The sequence below is a fragment of the Otolemur garnettii genome, unplaced genomic scaffold (assembly GCF_000181295.1).
Source record: "Otolemur garnettii isolate 467f Iridium unplaced genomic scaffold, OtoGar3 scaffold00068, whole genome shotgun sequence".
NCBI classification, from domain to species: Eukaryota; Metazoa; Chordata; class Mammalia; order Primates; family Galagidae; genus Otolemur; species Otolemur garnettii.
In genome coordinates this window covers 1,550,557-1,574,244 of record NW_003852463.1, presented here as the reverse complement: position 1 = coordinate 1,574,244, position 23,688 = coordinate 1,550,557, and the positions used below count along the sequence as shown (strand labels likewise).

Below are 23,688 nucleotides of genomic sequence, written 5' to 3'. Positions count from 1 at the left end.
AAAAAAAAAAAAAAAAAAAAGAAGATGGTTGCTATAGCCTTCATTTTAAAAGGAGTAAGATTTAAGTTGTATGAGGAAGAAAGGGAAGATTTTGTCTTGATTTCTCTAGCAACCCCATTCTTCCTCCCCTGGAGGCAGGAGCAGGGTAATAGAGGGAAGAGAGGCAGGGCCACAGACAAACTATAGCCAGATGACTCATATTCTGTGGTGGTGACAATGATGGTGGTCATGGCATGGCATATCCTGACCAGAGATGGATACCAGGCAAGAGGCTACAGCTGGATGATTTGGCACTGGATCTTTGATACAATGTCATCTCTAACTGATGGATGTTGTATATGGTATTGCAGAACCAAACTTAAATTTGGCATCATAGAAAAAAAAATCTTTTATAGACCAAAGGCGAGTATGTGAATGAATGTATTTGGCATAAATTGGAGGAATAGGAAGCATGTCAGTCTCTCTCTAGTTAATTGGAAAAGGCTAAGGAAAAGGTCCTACCCTATGTAGACTGAGGCTTATCCTATTCTCTCTACCCTCAGCCCACCAATTCTTTGGATTCAGGTTCCAAGATTTACATAAGACCCTAAAATTTAGGCTTCTAAATCTGGCTGGCTGCCTTGATGCTAGCCTGAGAGAGGATCTAATGTGATAAGAGGAGTTCAGCTCCATTCCTTAGGCAGGCAGGTCACTGCAGGACACAGACATCTCTGAACTCTTGGGCTGAGGAGGATTCGCTCTCTGCTGAAGAATCTGCCATTTCTTCTCGTAGCTGGTTCAAGAGGTCTCTACCCTCACTGGGGGGCAAGTTACTCAGGAAGTATGGAGGGGCCAACTCCACCAGCCTGACAGAGAGAGTCACAATCAGATCATCTGTATCTTCTCTTAAACTTCACAAATTCTCTTTCCTCAAGATATATGGGTGGGGGGGGTTGTGGGTTTTTCTAATTTTTTTTTTCATTTTTGGCCGGGGCTGGGTTTGAACCCACCACCTCTGGCATATGGGTCAGTGCCCTACTCTTTTGGGCCACAGGTGCCACTGGGATGATTTTTTTTTTTTTTTGAGACAGAGTCTCACTCTGTCACCCAGCAACCTCAAAATCTTGGGCTTAAGCAATCCTCTTGCCTCAGCTGCCTAAATAGTTGGACTACAGGTGCCCACCACAATGCCTGGCTAGTTTTTCTATTTTTAGTAGAGATGGGGGTCTCACTCTTGCTTATTCTGGTCTCAAACTCTGCAGCTCAAGCAATCCACCCACCTGGGCCTCCTAGGGTGCTAGGAATACAGGCATGAGCCACCACACCTAGCCAAATTATGTTTTTATAAACTACTAAGACCCTTTCTTCTTAAGTCTCTCTAACTCCCCACCCATCATTTTGGCCCCAGGGAGAGGAGTGGGCAGTATGGATAAGGTGTCAAGGAACTTACATCTGTGGTTGAATCTCAGAAACAATGAAAAGGCAGTTGTCCTTGGAGATGGAGAAATTGTGGTAAAGCACCCATGGTGGGGGTCTGGCTGGAGCCCTGCGGCTTCGATAGCAGCAGGAGGAGGACAGCTGGGCCACATGCTTATGGGTTAGAAGCAGGTAATTTCCAGTCCCATCTGTGTCCCGGGCCACCTCATTGAAAGGAAAAGATGTTGATGGAATAAATAAAACTGAAGAGGCAGATAGTATTTATTAAAAAGAAAAAGGTCTGAGAAAGAATTAGTAATGTTGGTAAGAGTATTAAAAATAAAGCATTACCTTTAGGTGTTTTCTGGAACCTACTATACCATAGAGCATTTTCCATAGACCCTTGTACCTCAAAACCTCAAAGGAAAGTTCTTCTTTTTTGTAGACACAGAGTCTCACTTTATTGCCCTGGGTAGAGTGCCATGGCATCACACAGCTCACAGCAATCTCCAGCTCTTGGGCTTAGGCGATTCTCTTGCCTCAGCCTCCCAAGTAGCTGGGACTACAGGGGCCTGCCACCACACTCGGCTATTTTTTTGTTGTAATTTGGCTGGGACCGTGTTTGAACCCACCATCCTTGGTATATGGGGCTGGTGCCCTACGCACTGAGCCGCAGGCACTGCCCTCTTTTTTTTTTAATTGAGATAGAGTCTTACTTTGTTGTCCTTGGTAGAATGCCTTGGTGTCATAGCTCACAGCAACCTCAAACTCTTGGGCTCAAGTAATTCTCTTGCCTCAGCCTCCTGAGTAGCTGGGACTACAGGCACCCTGCCACAATGCCAGCTACTTTTTTTTTTTGTTTAGCAGTCCTGGGCTGCATTTGAACCCATCAGCCCTGGTGCATGTGGCTGGCATGCTAACCACTGAGCACAAGGCACCGACCCTAAGGGAAAAGTTCTTGATTCTTAAGAATCTTTGAATGGCTACCTGGAGCCCAATTTCAGAGGTGGCATAGAAATATTTATTCTGGGCAGCACCTGTGGCTCAAAGGAGTAGGGCACCGGCTCCATACGCCAGAGGTGGCAGGTTGAAGCCCTGGCCAAAAACTGTAGTATAGTACAAATATATATATTTGTATATAGTATATATATACTGTGTATATATTTATGTATAGTATATATAAGTACTATACTTAGTATAGTACAAATATATATAGTATAGTACAAATATATATATTTGTTCTTTCTGCCTTCTGCTCCTTTTATCACCTTCACTCCAACTTTTTCCCCTAACCTTGAGGAAGTATCCTGACACCAGTGCTTTCTGAAGGGCTCTACGATTGTGCTCAGAGCCAAAGTCTGGTTGGGACAAAGGAAGTTCAATTCGCTGCATGAGTTCTAGGAGCTCTCCTCGAAGTTTCTGGGCCTGACACAAAGCTGCCCAGTTTAGACCTCTGGCCTGGCACCAAGCCTCATCTGCTCCACCTAGGAAAAGGAAGGAAACAGCTACAATTAAAGTCCTTGAGACCCTGAAAACACCCAAACCTTGGCCAAATGGCCACCTCTTTCTGGGCACAGAGATCTGTCAGCTGGTTGTACACCACTCCCCCTCTTTGAAAAATTAGAGCTCACTTTGTACAAAGGCTTCATACACTTGAATGAGCGAGCTGTGGTCACCGTCCACATGTTCCAAGGCCCGACGCAGAGCAGCTTCTTCTGCACAGAGTGGAGGATGGGTAAATCCAGGAGCAGCTGGAGGCAGAAGAAAGAAAGGCAATTTCGGGAAATGAGACAGGATAGTACAGTACAAGTAGAATTAAGTGATATGCACTTTGTTTAACATCAAGGATAAATAAATGAAAGACAGTCTCTTCCCTCAGGAGCTTAGAGTCTAGTGGGAGAGACCAAGAAGAAAACAAACTTTACATAACAGGTTTGTGTATATGGTAATCTAGAGACAAAGAGAGGCTTTGGGTGGTAAGGAGAGAAAAGGACAAGAAAGGTGATGTGAGAGAAAAGAACAAGAATCATTGGGCCAGTATTTGAAGTTTGAGGAAGAATAAGCTCAGTGGAGAAGGAGCCGGGAGAGTGTTTAGTCTGGGAACAGCATGGCACAGAAGTTAAGAATAATGGGGCATATTTGGGAACTCCAAGCCATTTGATGTGGGTAGAGGGAATGGCATACAGCAGAATGGCAGGAGATAAAGCTGGTAAGGTAAGGTCATGAGAAACTAGATGTCCTATGCTAAAGAGCTTCCATTCTGTCTTTGAGGTAAAGAATAGCTGTTGAACAATAGCTTTTAAGAGAGTCTATGTATTTGAAAAAGTTCAAATGGCTACTTAGGAAGCTACTAAAGGAGTATAGCTGAATAATGATGAGGGCTTAACATTGGCTTTGGCAGTGAATATGGAGAGAAACAAGATTATTTTTTTGAGAGAGAGTCTGTTGCCCTGGGTATAGTGCTATGGCGTCACAGCTCACAGCAACCTCAAACTTTTGGGCTTAAGTGATTCTCCTGCCTCAGCCTCCCAAGTAGCTGGGACTACAGGCACCCCCCACAATGCCTAGCTATTTTTTGGTTGTAGTTGTCATTATTATTCTAGCTGGCCCAGGCTGGGTTTGAACCCACTAGCTCCAGTGTATGTGGCTGGTGCCCTAGCTGCTGAGGTAAAGGTGCTGAGCCAAGAAACAAGAAATTTTTAAAAAGACATTAGGAGATAAAAAATGAAAGTACCTGTAGAAAGATCAGTATACAGTGATGATAGTGAAGCAATAGAAATGAAAGTATTATAATCTGAAGTCGGGAATACAAAATTGGAGCAATTCCTTTTTCATCTAAGTAAAATGGTATTGGGTGAGAGATTCAAGATACCTGATGTGAGATTTTTTTTTTTTTTTTTGAGACAGAGCATCAAGCTGTCACCCTGGGTAGAGTGCCATGGCATCACAGATCATAGCAACCTCCAACTTCTGGGCTCAAGAGATTCTCCTGCCTCTCCCTCCCAAGTAGCTGGGACCACAGGCACCCGCCACAGTGCCCAGCTATTTTTTGGTTGCAGCCGTCATTGTTGTTTGGTGGGTCCAGGCTGGATTTGAACCCGCTAGCTCAGGTGTATGTGGCTGGCACCTTAGCTGCTTAAGCCACAGGCACTGAGCCAAGATTTGGGAATTTTAAGAATGTAAGTACTTTCAATCACATTCAATTCACAAGAATGTGAATGAATTTGCTCAGAGAGTTCAAGAAATGAGAAGACAAAAGGAGTAAGAACAGAATGCTGAAGACTACTTATAATACATAAAAGCAGAGGATGAAGAACCCATGGAGGAGATTAAGAAATGGCTAGAGAGGCTTGGCGCCTGCGGCTCAAGTGGCCAAGGTGCCAGCCACATGCACCTGAGCTGGTGGGTTCGAAGGTTCGAATGCAGCCCGGGCCTGCCAAAGAACAATGACAGCTGCAACCAAAAAATAGCTGGGCCTTGTGGCAGGCACCTGTAGTCCCAGCTACTTGGGAGGCGGAGGCAGGAGAATCACTTGAGCCCAGGAGTTGGAGGTTGCTGTGAGCTGTGATGCCATGGCACTCTACCCAGGGTGACAGTTTGAGGCTCTGTATCAAAAAAGAAAAGAAAAGATAGAAATGGCTAGGTAGGATCAAAGTCATGAGGGGCAACATCAGAGAGACTTAGGAAGGAGGCAGTTTCAAGGTAGGAGCCAAGAGTCTCCTAGGGTCTCAAGGGTTAAGACAGTCATAAATAAGGGCCTAAAAGTGTCCACTGAGTTAGGGATTTGGGAGGTCACTGGTGAGCTGAAACCTGTTTAAGTGGTATGGTGGGCCTGAAGCTGGAATTCAGTGGCAAGCAAAATGCTAGATTGAACAAGATAAAGATTATGCTGTATTACTAAAAAAGAGCATAGGGTTGAGGAAGATGGGGTATGTGTTTTAGCAGTAAAAGACAGGAGAAATTTAAGCATGTTGAGGAACGAGAGAGAACCAGCAGAAGGAAAAGGCTAGCAAGACAAGAGAGGGATAGAGGGTTAAGGCTGGTTCTTTAAGTACTGTGAAGGGCAGGAAGTAGAATGAAGAGGAAAGGACTGGCTATAGGAGCACCAAAGCACAGGGGAAGGGCTGAAGTGGCTACAAGAGCCACTGATTTATGGTAGTGATTTATACCAGTGAGCATGGCAGCCAGGGTGAGCATCTCGTCCACACAGTCAAACTCGCATGAGGCCAGCAGGGCTTTGGCCAATTCAGGGGGTAAGGGGAACTCTGATAGGATGACACCCAGGTCTGACAGATTCCCATCATCATCCAGGGCTGCCAGATAGTCTAAGTCTTCCAGGGCCTGCATCAATGCCTCCGGAGCTGGTGAGGAAACAATGCTTACAGAATGTGAAGTTTTAGAGCTGGAGGGTTAATGGCAGCACTTAGGCAGGAGGGGTGCTCACCAGGTGGGTCCAGGAAGTGGCACTCCCCTTGCTCTGCAATCTGTCTCCTCTTTAGTAGTAACACCAGGGAGCTCAGATTCTCCTCACAAACCCTGGGTTGGGGTAATGGGGGAGCCTCTAGCTCTAAAAAGGACTTAGGATACAGGCAAAGGCAGGATCCTGAGGGGAGAAAGACCTGGGAAATAAGACCACTGTAGATTCCTCAGGGTTTGCATGGTTGGCAAGTCCCTTTGTGGTTGATCTCAGTGAGAGCAAAGGCTCTTACCAGGAGGGAACCCTCTTGCTCTCTGTCGTCTTGCCTCTGCCTGACACTTGCTGATTGGTCTCAACACTTGGGATTCTGCTCGGACCTGAAGATTGTAAACCTGTTGCCCAGCCCCCAGACAAGGCCAAGACAGATCAGAGTGGGCCATTTTTTATCTTTAGCCCAACACCCACCATCTCTTTCTCACTCACACTTCGGAGCTCCAGTCCTGAGTCAATGATGTGTCGGATGGAAGGGATAGAGAAGGAGGAGTCAGCCAGCCAGTGAGTAACCACCACCTTTCGGGCACCCATGTCTGTGTCCTCGTACACAGCCTGAATGGCTTGACCACAGCCTGGGTGAAGGGGGAGCACCCGTGGTGGAGGCCCTTGGAAAGTCAGAGACTCCACTTCCCTGGACAAGGATTCACAGCACAGGGAAATTTCCTGAGGAGACGGGTGGGGCATTAGTGCGATTCTCACATTTTAAGGTCACAGTTCTCTTTTAAAAACTGTTGAAAGCTGGGCAGCGCCTGTGGCTCAAAGGAGTAGGGCGCAAGCCCCATATGCCGGAGGTGGCAGGTTCAAACCCAGCCCCGGCCAAAAACTGCAAAAAACAAAAACAACTGATGAAAGCTATGGGTCTTCACTTTGAAGAAGGGCACATGCTCATTAAATTGAGGGTGTTACAATTTCAAAGGTTCACTGAGCTATAAACCTCTGCATTAGAGAGAATAAAAAGTGAATGGTGGCCTTTACTCTGAAATCCTTGAGTTTGTCCCCAGGACCCCAGCAGAGAAGAAACACAACAATGCCACTGTCCTAACAAGTATTATTCCCATTTCCCTGGGAAAGGATGGTGGTATAAATGAGTACCTCCTTCTGTAGTCCATTTTCCTTTTCTTTCTTTTTCTTCTTCCTTTTTTTTTTTTTTAAGAGACAGAGTCTCACTTTGTGGCCCTTGGTAGAGTGCCATGGCATCACAGCTCACAGCAACCTCCAGCGCTTGGGCTTAGGCAATTCTCTTGCCTCAGGCTCCTGAGTAGCTGGGACTACAGATGTCTTTTTTTTTACCTCCTCACTGGGCAAGTATATTAGCACATCTCCTGGAGTTTCCTTCTGACACAACTCTAGCACTGCTTGGCAGGCAGCTTCCACTCGATCAGTAGGGACATTGTCCATATAGACAGGGGTAGGACTCTCTCCAGACTCTCTGGGTACATGCACAGTAGGAGGATTGCCCCAGAAGGCTTGGAGCTTAGGTTCAAGGGCAGGGTCAGTAACCACAACCACTCTGAGGCCCCCTGGAAGGTTTCTTAGGCTGGTATCTCGCAGTAGCCCCTGGAGCAAATCCGAGGCCACTGAGCGTTCCTGGGCCTCATCCAGCACCAGCACACCCCAGGCTCCATTTCCCCGGGTTGAGGCCACCTCTTGTAGAAGCAGCCTGTCCCAGCAGAACCTGTTGGCATTAGTAGTGGGCAGAGGAGTCAGTGTGGACACTAGCCAGCCAGAATTCCAGGGGAACTTCTCCTCAAGGGGCCTAGATTTTGATATTGAAGGTCAGAAAAAGATACTGTGACTTCTTCAGGCTGTGGACCCTTAACTGTGACCCCACAACCCCACTGAGAACACTTTGTTTACAAGCTACACAGCTGGGAAATGAGATTTTTGTGATGAGAGTGAGGGTGAATATCTGGGGCCCCTGGCTGGGATTCAAGGGCTTAATTTAGCTGCTGACCATGCATGATTTGAAGGGTGAATTGAGCTGAGGGAGGACATGGTGAAATGGTAGAGGACTGGGTTTCTCTCTACTGGGCAAGGGGAATTGGCTTTGGTCAGGCCTATAGAGCAGTGGTTCTCAACCTTCCTAATGCTGCGGACCTTTAATACAGTTCTGTGGGGCTGAAACCCATAGATTGAGAGCTGCTGCTATAGAGGGACCCACCTGAGGAGAGTGTTGGGCCCAGTGCAGTCCTCCTGGGGGATACTGTATCCAACCTCATGACCCAAGGTCAGATCCATCTCATCAGCAACCCGCAGAGCCAGGCTCAGGGCTGCCTGAGGGTAGGGCTGACTGACAGTAACCTGTCCCTTCTGGAACCCCCTGGCCAGCGCAAACTCTGCACACCACTGAGGGATCTGTGGCAGAGGCAGAGAGGGACAAAAAATCAGGGACACCTATGACTTCAGTGAGAAGTGCTAGGGGAACCATAGCCAGTTTAATCTTTCCTTATTTAAAGTGTCCCCTGGACTTTCACCTTAGCTAGCCTAACCTATCTCCCTTTGCTTACCTCCTCCATGACCCCATGCAGCCCAGTGCCCCCTTGCCCAGGGAAAAGCCAGTTCCTTGCTCCTCCCCTTGTTCATGCCTAGATTGCCCCCCACCTGGGTACTCTTGCCAGATCCAGGCTCCCCAGACACCAGCACCACTCCAGTGGGGTTACTCTCCAGCTGTTCCAGGAAGATAAAGCGAGCAGCCCAGATGGGCAAGGCCCGGCGCTGCTCAAGGAGCTCATAGTAACGGGAAGAGAAGGGGAGCCCATCAAAGGGGTTTACAGCCAGTTCAGATTCCTCAGGACTTGGACCAGACTCATCTGCCAGTTTGAGAGGCCAAGAGGTCATGCTGGCTGTCCGGCAGGACCTACGTAAGGCAGGGCAGCCAGTAAGGCCTTGTTTTTGGTGACTGACACCATCTTCCCACCTCAGCTCTGATCCTTAACCTCTATTCTCAAGTGATAATGCCCTGGGGTCAATCCTCCCCAGCATTTCTTACCTGCCAGGAAAAGAGTGAGGGCTGTTTTCATAAGGGACTATCAAAAGTGGACTACTACCCTGCAGTTGGGTAGTATGGTAGAAATCCTGTGGCAGGCAGGGGTTCTTTGGGGTAATAGAAATTGTGAGATCTAATAACCCATAGGAAGGTCCCAAGGGGGAAGAATAAAATACATGGGGGTGGAGAAGGACAGCAGGGCCACAAGGATACCGGATTCAAACCTGCTGGCGGCTCTGAGACGTGTCACCACGGCAGTCAGTTCCGGACCTACACAGCTAGTCACCACTAACCCTGACCTTCACATAGTACAAAGGTAAATTCCGGCTCCACCCTGGGGCTTGGCTCTAAGTCAATCCTGAAGCCTGCTTTTGGGGTGGGGCCATTTGCTCCACCTTATTTAGCCTACTCCAGAACCTATGGAAAAGAGGATCCAGGCACCATACCAAACCTGTGTGAACTCTACGGATGGATGACAGGTATTTTGCTTATGAGATGCATTCTGGGACTTGTAGTTTTACAGTAGTTTCTTCAAAAATGTGGGCTGAACATTTAAGCTGGGGACAGCAGCTGCTAGGTCTTCAGTTCAGTTATACTCATTTCTTGGCATGAAGAGGTGATTTCAGACAATTCCATTTTAACCACCCACCACAAATCTACAAGACAACTCTTGCCCCATTCTCTCCAACCAAAAGAGAAAAAAACATGCTCACAAGGCTTTTAGAACCCGTACAGATAACAGAGACCTTGAGTGAAAACCCTGAATTTAATGTGATATTGGGGGAGCCTCGTCCCTCCCTTTTCACCACCCACCCATCCAGCCTGTTGTGAGTTGGGCGAGAGCTGCCCCCAGTCTCCGTCCTGCGGCTCTGGGTGCCATCCAGTTCCTTTGAGCTCATTCAGCCTCCTGGGCTCGTTTCTCTGTGAATCTCCTGTGGGACACAGGAAGAGATGTTGTGTAGGCTTTGCCATATTAGCTCTGTAATTCCTTTCTCCAATTTGTCCCTTTCTACTCATTGTCTTTTAACTACCTCACCTTCTTGCATATTCATATAGTGCTTGCTTGCGCTCCTGCAGACTCTCCTGCCGGGCCCAGGAAGACTTGGCAAATGTTAGGGCTGTGGGCTGAGGGGTCACCGGGCCAGAGCTGGGGAACTGAGGTGATCACAATGTCAGAGGGCTTGCGAAGTCATCATCATTAAACACGCATCGAATGCCTACTTTGCAAGAGAGGCACTGTGATAGGGTCTCAGGATCAAAAAAAGAGAGATCAGAGATAAGGTAGTATGCAGACTGCCCCAACCCACCTAAGTCTTAGACCTTACCATTTCCTGGGTCTCACCTTGGGAGTAGTGGCTGTGGGTAGGGACTGAGTTCCCTCAGTGATGTCTTCAGGCATAAAAGCTACAGCCCCCTCAAGCAGATTAGTGATGGTCAAGTCTACACAGCCAGTCCTGGCTAGGGAGAAGGGAAGAACAAGGAGAGGGGAGTCCCTTCCTTGTTTACCTTCTTCCTTCACAACCCACCTTTCCTCCCTGTGCCTGTCTCCCTGTGTGGGGCCACCTTTTTCCATACCCAGGTCTCTCTGGATGACACCCAATGGCACATGAGGCAAAACCTCCTTGACTCTCTGAGCCAGAGTTGCTAGCTGCACATCAGGAGAAGGACCAGGGGAGGGAGGTAAAGACGACTGGGCTGAAGAAAAAAAATCAGAAATATGGTTAGTAGAGAACCAGGAGGAAGATGTCTAGTACAGGAATAGGGCAGAAATCACAGTAGGCTGAAGAGAAAAAAAAAAAACCGAAAGTTTTATGTATAGAGACAATATACCTGACAGGGGGCGCATTCTGGGGTGTCTTTGTCGCTTCATGTGCTCTGCTTTGTCTGCTGGAGTAAGCCGTGTCCCTGTCTGCCCCAATTCCTTGGCCACCAGCTGAGAAAATTGGAAACTTCTAAGCATCAAGTTTCAAGATTTCTTTCCCCACTCCCTAACCAGGGATCCCATCCCCACCCTGCCTGCATACCCTACTACCTGTTGTACACGGAGTGCAAACTCCTCATTCCCCTCCCCTAACTGGCGATGAACAGGACGAAGCCACCTGCAAAAATAATCCAGGACCATGCTGGGGGACACCTGGAATCCAGGTTGATGTGGGGGACACCCACATCAGTCCAGGGTGTCACCTGGGGTACCTTTCCCCACTTTGGTACCTCTTTTCATGGTAAGTACAGGGAGATAATAAATGATTTGTGTTGCCTCTATAGTAGAACCTTGACATTAGAAGATCTACAATTGGACAGGGCAAAGGCCACTTGACCTTGAGATGAGCCTCTTCCCAGCCACCAAAAAGTGAGGACAGTTAATACCTTACTTGATACACCGTGAAAGGGACGAAAAGTGACCACAGCAGTTCTGAGACCCAGGAGGCATCTGACACCGTCTGAGGGGAGGGTACAAAGTGAGGCCTAAGCCAGGGCCAGGGGTGAGAAACTTCCCCTCCAAGCCCCAGAGATTCCCTATCCCACACACACTCACCACAGAGACCAGGGGTCTCTGCACTTGCAGTGTAAGAGGTTGTACCACATCTTGGATAGAAAATGGCCAAGAACTAGGAGAAGAAGGACAGAGTGGGATGGGAATCCAGCCAGACCAGTTAGCAGCTCATACCTATTTTAAAACAGGTAATTGTCAAACTGTACAAGTAGATAAATGGGGAAAACAGGATTCAGGGGGAAAGAACCAAGTGGACAGAAAGGAAATGTACTAGGGATGGAGGGGGTCAGGGGCTGAGGAAGGTTGTTAAAACCAAACGGCCCAGAAACTTGACTACCTACCCAGTTGGCACCCAATACCTGTGGTCACCCACCTGAAGTGCAGGAGCCCCTCCCGACCATTGGTGGCCTCTTCCTCGGGGAATAGCAGCAGAGGGGTGGGAGGAAGCCTCGTGGAAGCACACAATCTCTTGAGTGACTCCACTAGCTCCCCTCGCCCATCCATCTCCATGAAGCCCCGAGACCAGCACACAAAGCTGGGGGGACTATTGAGTAGAGGCTGGGAATGAGAAGGAGAGAAAGCAAGAAGAAAAAAATGGAGGAAAGTGAGAAAAACTGACATGTGGGGTAGAGGAGGGGGGCAAGGCTCAGCATCCCCCATGGGAAACCCAAGTGGGGAGAAACCACCCCTAGGCGTTCTCAGCCTCGCCCTCACTCACGGTGCTACATGTGGTAAGCAGATTGACTATGTTGTGGTCGAAAGGCGTCACGTGGTTGGAAATGAGGACCCTGACACGGTGATCCCGGAGTCCAGAGTCCTCCTGCCGAGCCACGAGCCCCAGCACCGCACACATGGTCCGAACCACGAACCTGGGGGTACAGGCGTTGGTAACTGTGTGGCCTCGGGCCGGTCCCGGCCCTGACACTCACTCCCCGAGCGCCGGAGTCGGAACCTGCGAAGGACGCTATCTGGCAGCGCGCAGCTGACCAGGAAGACGTGGATTCCGAGAAAGAGGCGCAGGACCAGGAGGCAGAATCCCACTGGCGCGTAGAGCAGCAGCGCGAGGAGCAGGAAGCCGTCACCCGGGAGCCTGGGGGCGAGAGGAGAGGTGATGGGGCGCCGAAGGCCAAGAGGACGCCAGAGCCGGCTTCTTCCCGCCGGGACTCTTACCGGTGCGAGTCAAAGAGGCGCTCCGGCCCCGGCTCTGGGGAAACCTCCATCACAGCTGCCTCAGGAGTGCCCGACCGCCGCCGTCACCGCCATCTTCGCACTCGGCCGCTGGGGCTCCTGGGAAGGCGGAGTATTTGGTAATCAGTCCAGGGTGCCAAAACCCGAAGTCCAGAGGCGCCCCGGAAGGGCTAGCCGTCCCAGCATGCCCCGCGGCCGCATGGGCCGCCTCATAACTCGAGTCCCGCCGGGACCACAATTCCCGGCATTCGCGGAGCGGAGGAGGAGCCGGCCTCCCGGAACCCTGGGTCCCGGCGTGCACTTGTTGAGGACTTCAGGTACCGGCGTGCTACGCGTCCTACTGTCCGCCTGCTCGCGTCCTGAGCGCCGCCTCTGAGTAGGGCGGGCGAGGAGGCAGCCAAGGCGGAGCTGATGGCTGCGTTGAGGGCGGGGCGGGGTGCAGGCTGCAGCCTCCCGGGATGGCGGGCTTTATGGGGAACTTTTTTGGGGAAGGGACCCTCGTTGACCCCTGACCTCCGGGCCCTGCTGACGTCAAGAAGTTCTGACCCCCGGGTGATTTCTGGGACCCCCAGTTTCCGGGCCCGGGTGTCCGTGGGGGTCCCTGAACCCCGGGCATGTCTGACTTCTGGGACTCCGGATTCCCAGGAACGACTGACTGCGAAAACCTCAGATCCCCGGAGTCGTGAGGCCTCAGGGACCCCCGGAATCCGTCCACGCGCTTGGCTGGCGGTGGCTCTGGGCGCTGGGGGTGCAGTACTGTTGTTGTTGTGGGGCGGGGGGCGGGGTCCCCCGGCTGTCCTTGCTGCGGTCCCCGGCCCGCCCCCAGCCTCTCCCCGGAGCCAGTACAACTTCATCGCAGATGTCGTGGAGAAGACAGCACCTGCCGTGGTCTATATCGAGATCTTGGACCGGTAATGGTGGGGTAACCGGGAGGTACCAAACCCAAGGGCCGGAGGGCGGGCGAGCAGGAGAGCCTCCTCATATCCATGTTTTCCCGCATCCTAGGCACCCTTTCTCTGGCCGTGAAGTCCCTATTTCAAATGGCTCAGGATTCGTGGTGGCTGCTGATGGGCTCATTGTCACCAACGCTCATGTGGTGGCTGATAGGCGCAGAGTCCGTGTGAGACTGCCTAGCGGCGACACATATGAGGCCATGGTCACTGCTGTGGATCCTGTGGCTGATATCGCCACGCTTAGGATTCAGACCAAGGTAGGGGGCAGGGTAGGCCAAGTCTGGTGGGAGCTGGTTATTTTCTCCCATCCCCAGATGACAGGTCTCTCCTACCTATTCTACTATAGGAGCCTCTCCCCACACTGCCTTTGGGACGCTCAGCCGATGTCCGTCAAGGGGAGTTTGTTGTTGCCATGGGAAGTCCCTTTGCACTGCAGAACACGATCACATCCGGCATTGTTAGCTCTGCTCAGCGTCCAGCTAGAGACCTAGGACTTCCCCAGACCAATGTGGAATACATTCAGACTGATGCAGCTATTGATGTGCGTCTTAATATGAGAGAAATGACAAACCAGATTGGGGGAATGGGGAAAGGGCACCAACTCATAAGTAGTAGATGAACCTATCTATAAGTGGAGGTTGGGCTGCACAGATGTAGCCATTCATTCATGGGCTGGGAAAAGAGAGAATCCCGGTATCATGTGCACATTTTCTCCTTTTCTGCAGTTTGGAAACTCTGGAGGTCCCCTGGTTAACCTGGTAAGTGGGATATACTTCCTTCCAATAATTCCTGTCCCAGGTCAGTGTGAGAAGGGTGGGTTTTCCCTAATTCAAGGATGTTTGGCCAAGTTTCTGAGCAATCTTTTGTTGGCTATCTTCCAGTAACCAACTGACCAGATTTCCCCAACTCTCACTGATACTCTTGTTCAGGTGACCTCATTCCCTACCATCTGTTTGGGCTAAGGAATAGGGGGCTGTATCCTTGCAGGATGGGGAAGTGATTGGAGTGAACACCATGAAGGTCACAGCTGGAATCTCCTTTGCCATCCCTTCTGATCGCCTTCGAGAGTTTCTGCATCGTGGGGAAAAGAAGAGTGAGCCTAACTTAGGGAGAAAGGGGTGCCTTTGAAGTGGGGGAAGATAGGGTATTCATTGGGCCTTGCTGGAGTATGATGTATTGGGAAAAAAAGGAGGGAAAGAAAGGATGTAGCTGGGTGGGCTTATTTGTTCCTCTATCATAGGTTCCTGGTTTGGAATCAGTGATTCCCAGCGCCGCTACATTGGGGTGATGATGCTGACTCTGACTCCCAGGTATGAGCATTAGAGGTAGTGACATGTTGTGTGACCAGAGTAATCACTGGTGGGTAACTGGCACCGCTCTTGAACTTTGTTCTCATTTGTCTTTAGGTTATCTAAAATGTGCTGCCACACACTTGGAGCTCACAAGAGCTGACCCCTCTCATAATCCTGACTTTCTTACCATACTTCATTTTGCATTGTCACCAGATGTCCTCCTGTTACTGCTTTGATTTAAAGCCTTCAACCTATTAACCTGGCATTTAAGGACTACTTTCTGTCTGTCTCTAAATCAACCTTCCAGACCTGGCTGCTATTACTTCCTACATGAATACTCTGTCCTAGACTAGCTGATCTCCTAATTTCCTACTCTCATGTTTTTTTGTTTATGCTATTCTTATTTTATATAATTAATGTCAGACCCATCCTTTTAGGCTCAGTTTAAGTTCTACTCCCTCCTTAAAGCCTTGCTTAGTATTCTAGAATGACAGTAGTGTTTTTGACTTAACACTGTGTATCATTTGAATTAGTTATCTTTTATGTATATATTCTATTTTTTAACAGCTAGCAGGCAGAAAGTTAATTGCATTTGTATCTGTAGAACCTAGTGTTATGTCCTGTCTACATATCTGTGTATTGATGAGAAACTTGAGATAAACTCAAGATGGGGAGAGTGATCTGTGTACTTTCAGCATCCTTGCTGAACTACAGCTTCGAGAACCAAGCTTTCCTGATGTTCAACATGGTGTACTCATCCACAAAGTCATCCTGGGCTCTCCTGCACACCGGTAAGGGAGAAGTTGCACTGTGAGATGAAGATGAGTGAGGAATGCATGTGTCCTTCAATTGGGCTGTCTGTTCCTTCCTTTCTCTCCCATCTTTCTCCATAGGGCTGGTCTACGGCCCGGTGATGTGATTTTGGCCATTGGGGAACAGCTAGTACAAAATGCTGAAGATGTTTATGAAGCTGTTCGAACCCAATCCCAGCTGGCAGTGCAGATCCGACGGGGATCAGAAACACTGACCTTGTATGTGACTCCTGAGGTCACAGAATGAATGAATCAGCAAGAATATGAGGCTTCTGCTCTAATTTCCTCCTTGCCTTCCTAGCTTTGGCTCTGAGGGCCCGTGGGCAGAGGATTAAATGAACCAGTGGGGGGCAGGTCCCTTCACCCCCCAGCAGCAATCCCTGGGCTCTGAAGAATTGCAAAAACACTTTTTATATAAAATAAAATTATACCTAGCAACATGTTATAGTCAAAAATGAAAGAGGGGGCTGGATGTTTCCCCCCACCAAAAAGCTAGAGGTAAAGCTGTATCCCCTTGAACTTAGGAGCGATACTGGAGCTGTCCATCCTGACCTCCCTAGTCAAGAAAATGAACTCTTGCCTTCTGTTCTGGGCAGTTGGTCAGGTGCTGCTCTTTGTGGTTTGCTCTGCTCGGTACTGGGCCTGGGAGCAAAGATGCCCCATGCTTGCCCACAGAAACTGACACCTGGCCTATGAAGGAGGGTGATAACTTCTGAATGACAGTTTCACATCCATCGTGCACAGCTGGATGAGTGTGGTGGGTCTGCTGACATCAGGGGTTCTGTGGTAAGCTCCTGAGGTAATGGTAGCCTCAGGCCCCTGCCATTAGGGGCCAGTGGTGGTTTGCAGAGGAGGGTGGTGGCACTTTAGACAATCTGGTTGCTGGTCTGGCCAGGGTAGCGCTCAAACCTCCTGTTGGCCTCTTCACTGAAGGCATCACCTGCAGGGTAGATAAGCACTTTGGGAGGTGCCCTGTTTAGAGGCAGGAAAACAGACCTGTTGTAGGGGAGGGTAGATAGAAGTGGAGAGACTGAGATATCAGAGTTGGTTCAGAAGACAGAAATGATTTAGGGAAAAGAGAATGAAAGCCTTTCCCTTCCATCCCCCAGTCTTCTTGGGTTGCTCTTCCCATCAAATACCAATGTGGCAGTTATGCACCCAGATGCGATGTCCATCATATTTGCAGTTACATTTCATTGCGTTGTTGGTAAAATCACTCTCTGCTACTTCAAAATTTGGGTTGATAACTACCTGTGAGTGAGAGAAAGGCTACTTAACCCAAGGGCAATCCTCAGACTGAAAGGTGTCTTTAATACTCCTCCCACATGCCATCTGGAAGCCTCAGAAGGCACCTGAAGAATGTAGTTTCCTGGCTTCACATCTGTGATGTCAATCCATTGACAGTCGATGTCATGCCGGTAGAGATCCCAGCAACCCACGGTGATGCCCTGCTCTCCAAAGTTGGCACATTCGTACCTCTTGGAGACATCTGCAGGGATTGGGATGTGTTAGTGTAAGGTAAGGGCTGTGTGATGGAGATGTAGTCTACTACAGGCCCCAACTCACCCTCCTGACACTCAGTGTCTTCTAGACAGAAACTAGCTTTGTGGCCCTCAGCCACTTTGGTGCCATTTGGAGTCAGGATATCATAGTGCGTGAAGATGTCCATACTATGGTAGTGCCTGTGAGGACAAGGGAACTCCTGTTGCTTGCTCTGCGCCTAGCAGGTTTACTCCATCCATCCCCATGACCTTGCCCTTTTACTTGACCCTCTTACCCATGGCACTCATGCCACACCCAGGAGTGGCGTCCAGCCTTGGGCCTGAAGTCAGCTCGTCCCAGATTATGGATCTGGGAGGAGAATCGGAGCAGACGCCGGTGGCCATAGGGCCAGTTGGCTGAGCGGGCTGAGCTGGCCAGGCAGTTCTCTTCTGCAGCACAGTATAACATGTGCAGGGGCCGGTCCTCAATGTAGGCAGTCTCTTGCACTAATGCAGAGTGCAGCAGCAGATCTGATGCAGCTGTACCGAGAAAGGAAGGTGAGTATTAGAAGTTACTGCTGAGGGGCAGGGACAGATGGGGGTGCTTCCATTCCTTCCTAGAGTATGTGAGACTGGTTTTTCTTAGAGAAGGATTACCCGCTTCCTCTAGTGGTCTAGAGTCTCCCCCTTTCCTGGCTTGCATCACCGTACCCTTCACTCACTCTCAGAACAGATGACTCCAGCGGTAAAGCGAGTCCCTGTCCTCTTGCAGGTGATATGGGTACCATGATGGGCACACTGGTCTAGAGACAGCTCATTCCCTGTGCAGTGCACTCCACTCATTACCACCTCTGTAATATTTCCGGAGTCCCAGTACCATGTCTCCTGGGGACATATGGAGGTTCCTGTGAAGCCCCATGATCCAACCTCCTGGACCAAGGGACTCATTTCCAGTCCTCTGCCCCAAACATAGGCTTTAGAAACTATGGCTATGGCTCTCCTCTCCTTCCCACTCACCTGTAGACCGTGGTTGGCATAGCCCAGACCGAGTTGCCTACAGACCACCATAGCCTCCAGTGTTCCCCAGTCATCCCCACAGATGAGGCCCCAGCGAAGGGACCCAGGTCCCCCTACTTGCACCTCGACTCGCCCCTCATGTCGGCTGCGACCCCCACTGAGTCGGATCTGTAGTGACACAGGATGGAAGCGTTGGCGAAAACTTTTGGATTTGGGTCAGGAGGGAGCTGCAGGATGGCAAGGCCTGGGGCAGTTAGACTAGGGCTAATAGACTGCAGATTGGGGGTCAGACTGGGCAAGGTGAGAGATGGTGAGACTGAACCAAGGTGGAATATATGACTGACCTTGGCCTCTACCCCAATGTAGGGTAGGTTGCATCGGACTGCAGCATCCTGGCTATGAGAACAATCATCAGCTGTGATGTTTCTGTGAGGGCACTTCCAGAGGGAGGGCTCCTGTCCAGAGCATCGAACTTCACTCACATGGATGGCACCCATGCCTAGGGTCAGAAGTCAAAGATCAGGAGGTTGTAACTAGGCCTTCACTGTCTGCCCAGGAGACTCCTAGCCTGCCCAAGGAAAGTACCCCCAGGAGTGTGTACCTTGCCTTTTCTCCCCTTCCCTTGCCCTCCTACCTCCATGTCCCCTCACCCTGCCCCATGCGAGCACCACTCAGAGCCTCTCGAGCACTCCCGAAGCCCAGCTCCCGACACACCACGCTGGCTGCCTGCAGGTCCCACTTGCGGTCACAGACTGTGCCCCACGTGCCAGCCTTCAGGACTTCCACCCGGCCCTCTCCATGGTGGGCTCCACCTTTTAGACGCACATGAGCCTATAGAAGAGAAAGATGTGCCCAACAAAGGTGAATGGAAACATCAGCATAGAGAGGGCTAAGTGGATCTGGGAGATGAATGAGATTTTGGTGGGAGGGAGTAGGTAGTATCAAGTTTGTGGCCCACCCCCTGGAAGATTCCTCTCATTTCTCAAAGGTCAAGGCTGTGCTTAGTCAGAGGGTGGCCAGGCTAGGGGGTTCTCCACCTGAGTGGGAAAGGTCCATAGATACTGTCACACACCTCCCCCTGAGGCTTCAACTGTTGCTGCTTCTTCTGGCCACTGGATGCCACGTAGAGAGGGCCTGGCACACAGCTCACCACCGCAGGGGCCCCCCCAGGGCACCTGGTGGTGTCATTGGCACGATAGAACTCCAGGGAACAGAGGGAGAGGTGGGCCTCCGTGCCCATGCACGCCACCCCATGCAGACCAAAGGAGTGTTGCTGCCGCTGGGCCAGCAGCCTGAGGGGACAGGAGTGAGGTACAGTAGGGTAAAACAATGCTCCTGCCTCTTAGCCCCACATCCACCTCCCACTCCATACCTCCACCATCCTCCCAACCTTTCATGACCACTTTATCCTCTTCTTCCCCCCTTCTATGTTTCCCTGAGGAAAGACAAAGGGATTGCTCAGTTTCCAAGCTGAGAGAGCCTTGACGACCCAGACAGATGGGTCTTGGGGACTTTCGGGAGCAGAAGAACCCTAAAGGAAGAATGGCTAGTCTTGACTCCCCCGACAGAAACCTTGTTCCAAGTGGTTTCAGCCTGCTGGCCCTAGAGGAGTCCAAGGCTAAGATTGCCATGCAAATAGGATGGGAAGCTAGTACTACCCCTAGCTGGAAGAGATGGTCAAGAGGGAGTGGCTGATGTGAACAGGAAGCCCGAGTAGCCATGGTTAACAGATCCTGCTATTATGCTGAGACTGAAATAACTGAATGAGTCAGGATGCAAAAGACAGAGGAAGTCTTCCATCTAAATGGTTCTCAGAGGCCAGAGACTCTGTACGACAGATTATGATGGGCAGTCATAGGAAGAATTGACCAGAGAGGGTGGAAACAGGAAGGACTGGTGCTAATATATGCAGGCCACCCAAAGTTCGAAGGAAATAAGGCTAGAGAAGGAAGGTGGACATGAATAATAAAGGCAGCCCAGGACCTGAGCTGAGTTGTGTAAGTTTTTAATGATGTGGCCCATGCTCCTGCAATTTAAACATAAATGTCCCACAGCCATCTGACAGGAAAATGGGACTGAACTAGAGATGTTAAAGCTTGGAAATACTGTAGAGATATCTGAGAGAATGGGGGGACTTGTTTATCAATACCAATGAAATGAGAGACTAAAGTGAGGCATATGGAGGAGAGAGGTGAACTCTCCCCAGAACAGCTGGGTGGAGCCCAGAGAAGCCATCTGGAAGAGAAGCAGGTGAGGCGTAGCCAGGTGGAAGAGGGCTATGAGGTTGATGTGGTTGTGAATTATTGAGTAATGTGCCCGATCACTTGATGTTAGAAGAAGGAAGAAATATGATGACTTGAGGCCATTAGCTGGGAAGACACAGGGAGGAGGAAAAGTTTATAAAGAAAGCAGTCAAAGGAAGCCTGGAGAATTTACAGAATACCTTTGGAAGCTCAGGATAAATGGATCCTGAAGATCAAAGAGATCAGGCACTCTCCCAAAGTCCTATTTGGCTGAAAATAAAAGTCAAAGAAGCCATCACAGGGAAAAGATATCTATCTTCTAAACAACCTCTCCCTCCCTACAATGAACAAAATAAAAACAGCAATGTTTATTTTAACTTGGGGGTCAGGGAAGGCTGAAGTGTGGCCCTGCTGCACACAGATGACCCTAAGCTAGAAGAGCACTACAAGAATAACCCCATATTCTGAGCTCCTCTGAAACCACCAGAGGGAGAAGCAGGTGAATGAGGGAAACAGGGAACCAGGGCTGAGACTGGACCTACTGAGGAGAGGAGAGTACGGGAGAAAGGAGAGGAATTCTCTGTATTTCAGACCCTGCTTAAGAAGGGAGACTTTTAAAATGCAAACTAACTTTAGAAGACAAATTAGATGTAACCCCTGGGGCTGGAAGCTTTGTACTCCCTTGAGTTCTGAAGGAGCCCAGGAGGAAAACTATGGAACTGAGCCAGAGAGGCCGGGGCTGTCAATCTGATTCCATCTCTTGTCAAGGTTCCAAAGGAGACCCAAGTCTCACTCCACATGGAGTAAGCTGGTAGCACTTATCTTTAAAAATGAATCAAATAGGCTCGGCGCCTATAGCTCAACCGGCTAAGGCGCCAGCCACGTACACCTAAGGTGGCGGGTTCGAATCCCCAGCCCGGACCCGCCAAACAACAATGACAGCTGCAACCAAAAAATAGCTGGGAGTTGTGGCGGGCGCCTGTGGTCCCAGCTACTTGGGAGGCAGAGGCAGGAGACTCGCTTGAGCCAGGAGTTGGAGGTTGCTGTGAGCTGTAATGCCACGGCACGCTACCCAGGGGGAGAGCTTGAGGCTCTGTCTCAAAAAAAAGAATCAAATAAAATTAGGCTGGGAACACTGATCCCTTAGGCAAACTTAACCTCTTGGGGGAGAAGGAAGTATTGTGTCTGAAGGAGAAAAGCCCCAGATTATCTCCTAGAACTTGCTGTGAGGAGATAAATAAGCATGTGAAACAAGGGTAGTCACTGGATGAACACTCCCCCCCCACCCAAATCCTATAGCAAGCATAATTCCCCAAGACCAACACCCCCAGGCCAGCCTTACTTAACATTTTGGTACATGATCTGGACAGTGATTTGTAGCAGCTGCTGCTCCTCTACCTCTTGGGCAGCTCTTTCTTGGTCTGACCATAGCCTGACTCCCCCACTTCATAAGTCTGTGCTTCCCTCCTCTCCACCCAACCTGAGCCTTATTTACCTCTTGATTGGCCCCTTGCCCACTCGGGGTTTGGGTTTGACTTTAAGCTTGGTGACTGGTCTGCAAAAAGGAGAAAGAAGTTGGTGGAGGTAGTAGTTAGAAGGTTCTTTTTCTCTTTCATGCAGCATGTGGGACGGGGCACGATGAGGGATGGCCAGATTCTCCCCATACACTACTGAACACTGCAAATTAGATGTCAGGAACTCATGTTGCTGGGTTCAGCAATAGTGATGGGAAATCTAGTTATGTCAATCAGATGCTGGAGAAGGGAGGGAAGAGGAAAGCTGAAGGCAGGAGAGAAAACAGGTTGCCAGTGAACTAAGGGATATGGGGGAGGAGGAGGAGGACACAAGTGGCTGAAGCTGCAGTCTAACTGCTTGGGGGCAAGTATAAAGATAGAAAGCTTCTCCTCAGCCAATCTGACATTATTTCCTCCTTGTGTTCCCTGAGATTGGAGCTTGCCCATCCCCATGCCTGCTCCTCTCACCTCCCCCGGGGAATGGCCATTTTCCAGTCACATCCCTAATCTATCAGCTTGGGTTCTGGGATGGACATGGATAGGTTGCTATCCATCCATCCACCTCCTGGGACCACAGGGGTGAGCAGGAGGTCCCAGGGCTCTTGGCCCCTTTACCTTCCAAAGGGCTTGGGGCGTCGGGCCGAGGCTTTGGCCGCTCTCTTCCTCAACTTTCTGTGAGTATAAGACAATAGCAGTCAGGACCAATGTAGAACCAAGTGGAAAAGCCTGGCACGGCTAGGACCAAAGCAAAATTTCTTTTCCAGGGGTCAGAAGGGTTCCTGATGATAGGATATCATAAAATAGGACACTCCCAAGGCCCTATCCTTCCAGTTGTTTTGGCCTCATAAGCATATGACCAGGTGGGTGAAGTGAAGGTCATGGACTCAGAAAAGATAGCGTTCTTATGCCAGGACTCTCGGAAATTAGCTAAGGTAGATGAGGACAAAAGGACTCCTAGGTTTAGATATTAGTGCTAAACCTCAGTGTAGGGCTAAAGGGAAAGTAATTTGGATTGTTGGGATTGCCAGACTGGCTAAGGTAGGAGACAGAACTGGCCTAGGTCAAGCCCAGAGAGGCTGACTGTATCTTAAGTTCTTGGATCTTCTCTTCAAGAAAGGCTTCTGGCATGGTCCAGGCCTAAGGCTGGATCAGGACCAAGGCTGGATCTCCAAGGATGTTAACTTGGTTTGACTATGGAGCACAGGCAGGCTCCTGAAGATGGTAGCAACCTTCTTGCTCAAGTTGCAATCCCAAATGCCTTGGTCATTCGCAAACTGAGCTCATCTCTTAAACTTACTTCCAGGAAAATAAATCTTACATCTTTTTCATTGGCCTAAATAATTAACTTATTTCATTCTTCAAGAGGTTTCCTTACGTCTAAAGTCTTTTTTTTTGGAGACAGAGCCTCAAGCTGTCCCCCTGGGTAGAGTGCTATGGCTTCACTGCTCACAGCAACCTCCAACTTCTGGGCTCAAGCGAGTCTCCTGCCTCCGCCTCCCAAGTAGCTGAGACTACAGGCACCTGCCACAACGTCCGGCTATTTTTTGGTTGCAGCCATTATTGTTGTTTGGCAGGTCCGGGCTGGATTCGAACCCGCCACCTTAGGTGTATGTGGCTGGCGCCTTAGCTGCCTGAGCCACAGACACCGAGCCAAGTCTAAAGTCTTAATGGAAACAGAAACTAGGGGTTTGTTTCTCCTCCCATTCTCCCTTTTAATTTGAAGACTTAAATTAATTATGGTCACTTTTTCTCCTGTCCTACTGTGTGTAGATGAATGCTGGTCTTGTCTGTCCTTTTATATTTATGGAATCCCCTGTTATCATCTCTTTTTTTTTTTTTTTT

The 23,688-nt window shown here is 49.7% G+C and overlaps 4 protein-coding genes across 8 annotated transcripts in view; 1 reads left to right on the top strand and 3 right to left on the bottom strand.

Annotated features, from left to right (window-relative positions):
- Nucleotides 1–363: 363 nt before the first annotated feature.
- Nucleotides 364–9,225, bottom strand: DQX1 (DEAQ-box RNA dependent ATPase 1). 3 transcript variants are annotated; one of them, XM_003793365.2, is made up of 12 exons: nt 9,077–9,225; nt 8,468–8,723; nt 8,028–8,221; nt 7,157–7,541; nt 6,296–6,529; nt 6,105–6,204; nt 5,840–5,998; nt 5,565–5,756; nt 3,027–3,146; nt 2,689–2,879; nt 1,430–1,620; nt 364–845 (listed from the first exon to the last, which is right to left on the bottom strand). In XM_003793365.2, exons 2-12 carry the CDS (start codon nt 8,702–8,704, stop codon nt 689–691), a joined length of 2,160 nt encoding a protein of 719 aa, XP_003793413.1. In that variant the 5' UTR covers nt 8,705–8,723; nt 9,077–9,225; the 3' UTR covers nt 364–688. The 3 variants fall into 3 exon arrangements, with proteins under 3 accessions (XP_003793413.1, XP_023371083.1, XP_023371084.1); XM_023515315.1 differs by having other exon boundaries at nt 9,066–9,114; XM_023515316.1 differs by having other exon boundaries at nt 403–845; nt 6,105–6,189.
- Nucleotides 9,226–9,597: 372 nt separating this feature from the next.
- AUP1 (AUP1, lipid droplet regulating VLDL assembly factor) lies at nt 9,598–12,836 on the bottom strand. Of its 3 annotated transcripts, none has more exons than XM_003793366.2 (12): nt 12,517–12,836; nt 12,299–12,436; nt 12,065–12,215; nt 11,720–11,904; nt 11,389–11,461; nt 11,220–11,293; nt 10,885–10,951; nt 10,683–10,785; nt 10,428–10,547; nt 10,195–10,310; nt 9,889–10,007; nt 9,598–9,784 (listed from the first exon to the last, which is right to left on the bottom strand). In XM_003793366.2, exons 1-12 carry the CDS (start codon nt 12,564–12,566, stop codon nt 9,748–9,750), a joined length of 1,233 nt encoding a protein of 410 aa, XP_003793414.1. In that variant the 5' UTR covers nt 12,567–12,836; the 3' UTR covers nt 9,598–9,747. The 3 variants fall into 3 exon arrangements, 2 of the variants coding, with proteins under 2 accessions (XP_003793414.1, XP_012662863.1); XR_001161444.2 differs by having other exon boundaries at nt 9,600–9,784; nt 9,889–10,069; XM_012807409.2 differs by having other exon boundaries at nt 9,600–9,784; nt 10,195–10,547; nt 12,517–12,699.
- HTRA2 (HtrA serine peptidase 2) lies at nt 12,342–16,172 on the top strand. The gene is made up of 8 exons (XM_003793368.3): nt 12,342–13,445; nt 13,540–13,744; nt 13,834–14,028; nt 14,213–14,245; nt 14,475–14,580; nt 14,728–14,797; nt 15,475–15,570; nt 15,673–16,172. The coding sequence occupies exons 1-8, from the start codon at nt 12,946–12,948 to the stop codon at nt 15,836–15,838; spliced, it is 1,371 nt and encodes a 456-aa protein (XP_003793416.1). The 5' UTR covers nt 12,342–12,945; the 3' UTR covers nt 15,839–16,172.
- The window catches only part of LOXL3 (lysyl oxidase like 3), a 21,356-nt gene continuing 13,651 nt past the window's right edge, over nt 15,984–23,688 (bottom strand). Inside the window, exons 4-13 of the mRNA XM_003793363.3 lie at nt 19,162–19,381; nt 18,740–18,920; nt 18,434–18,588; nt 18,090–18,257; nt 17,795–17,957; nt 17,369–17,612; nt 17,158–17,273; nt 16,944–17,080; nt 16,731–16,842; nt 15,984–16,531 (exon numbers count right to left, since the gene is read on the bottom strand). Coding sequence (XP_003793411.1) covers nt 16,458–16,531; nt 16,731–16,842; nt 16,944–17,080; nt 17,158–17,273; nt 17,369–17,612; nt 17,795–17,957; nt 18,090–18,257; nt 18,434–18,588; nt 18,740–18,920; nt 19,162–19,381 — 1,570 coding nt within the window. The 3' untranslated portion in view covers nt 15,984–16,457. The remainder of the gene's footprint in view (nt 16,532–16,730; nt 16,843–16,943; nt 17,081–17,157; nt 17,274–17,368; nt 17,613–17,794; nt 17,958–18,089; nt 18,258–18,433; nt 18,589–18,739; nt 18,921–19,161; nt 19,382–23,688) is intronic.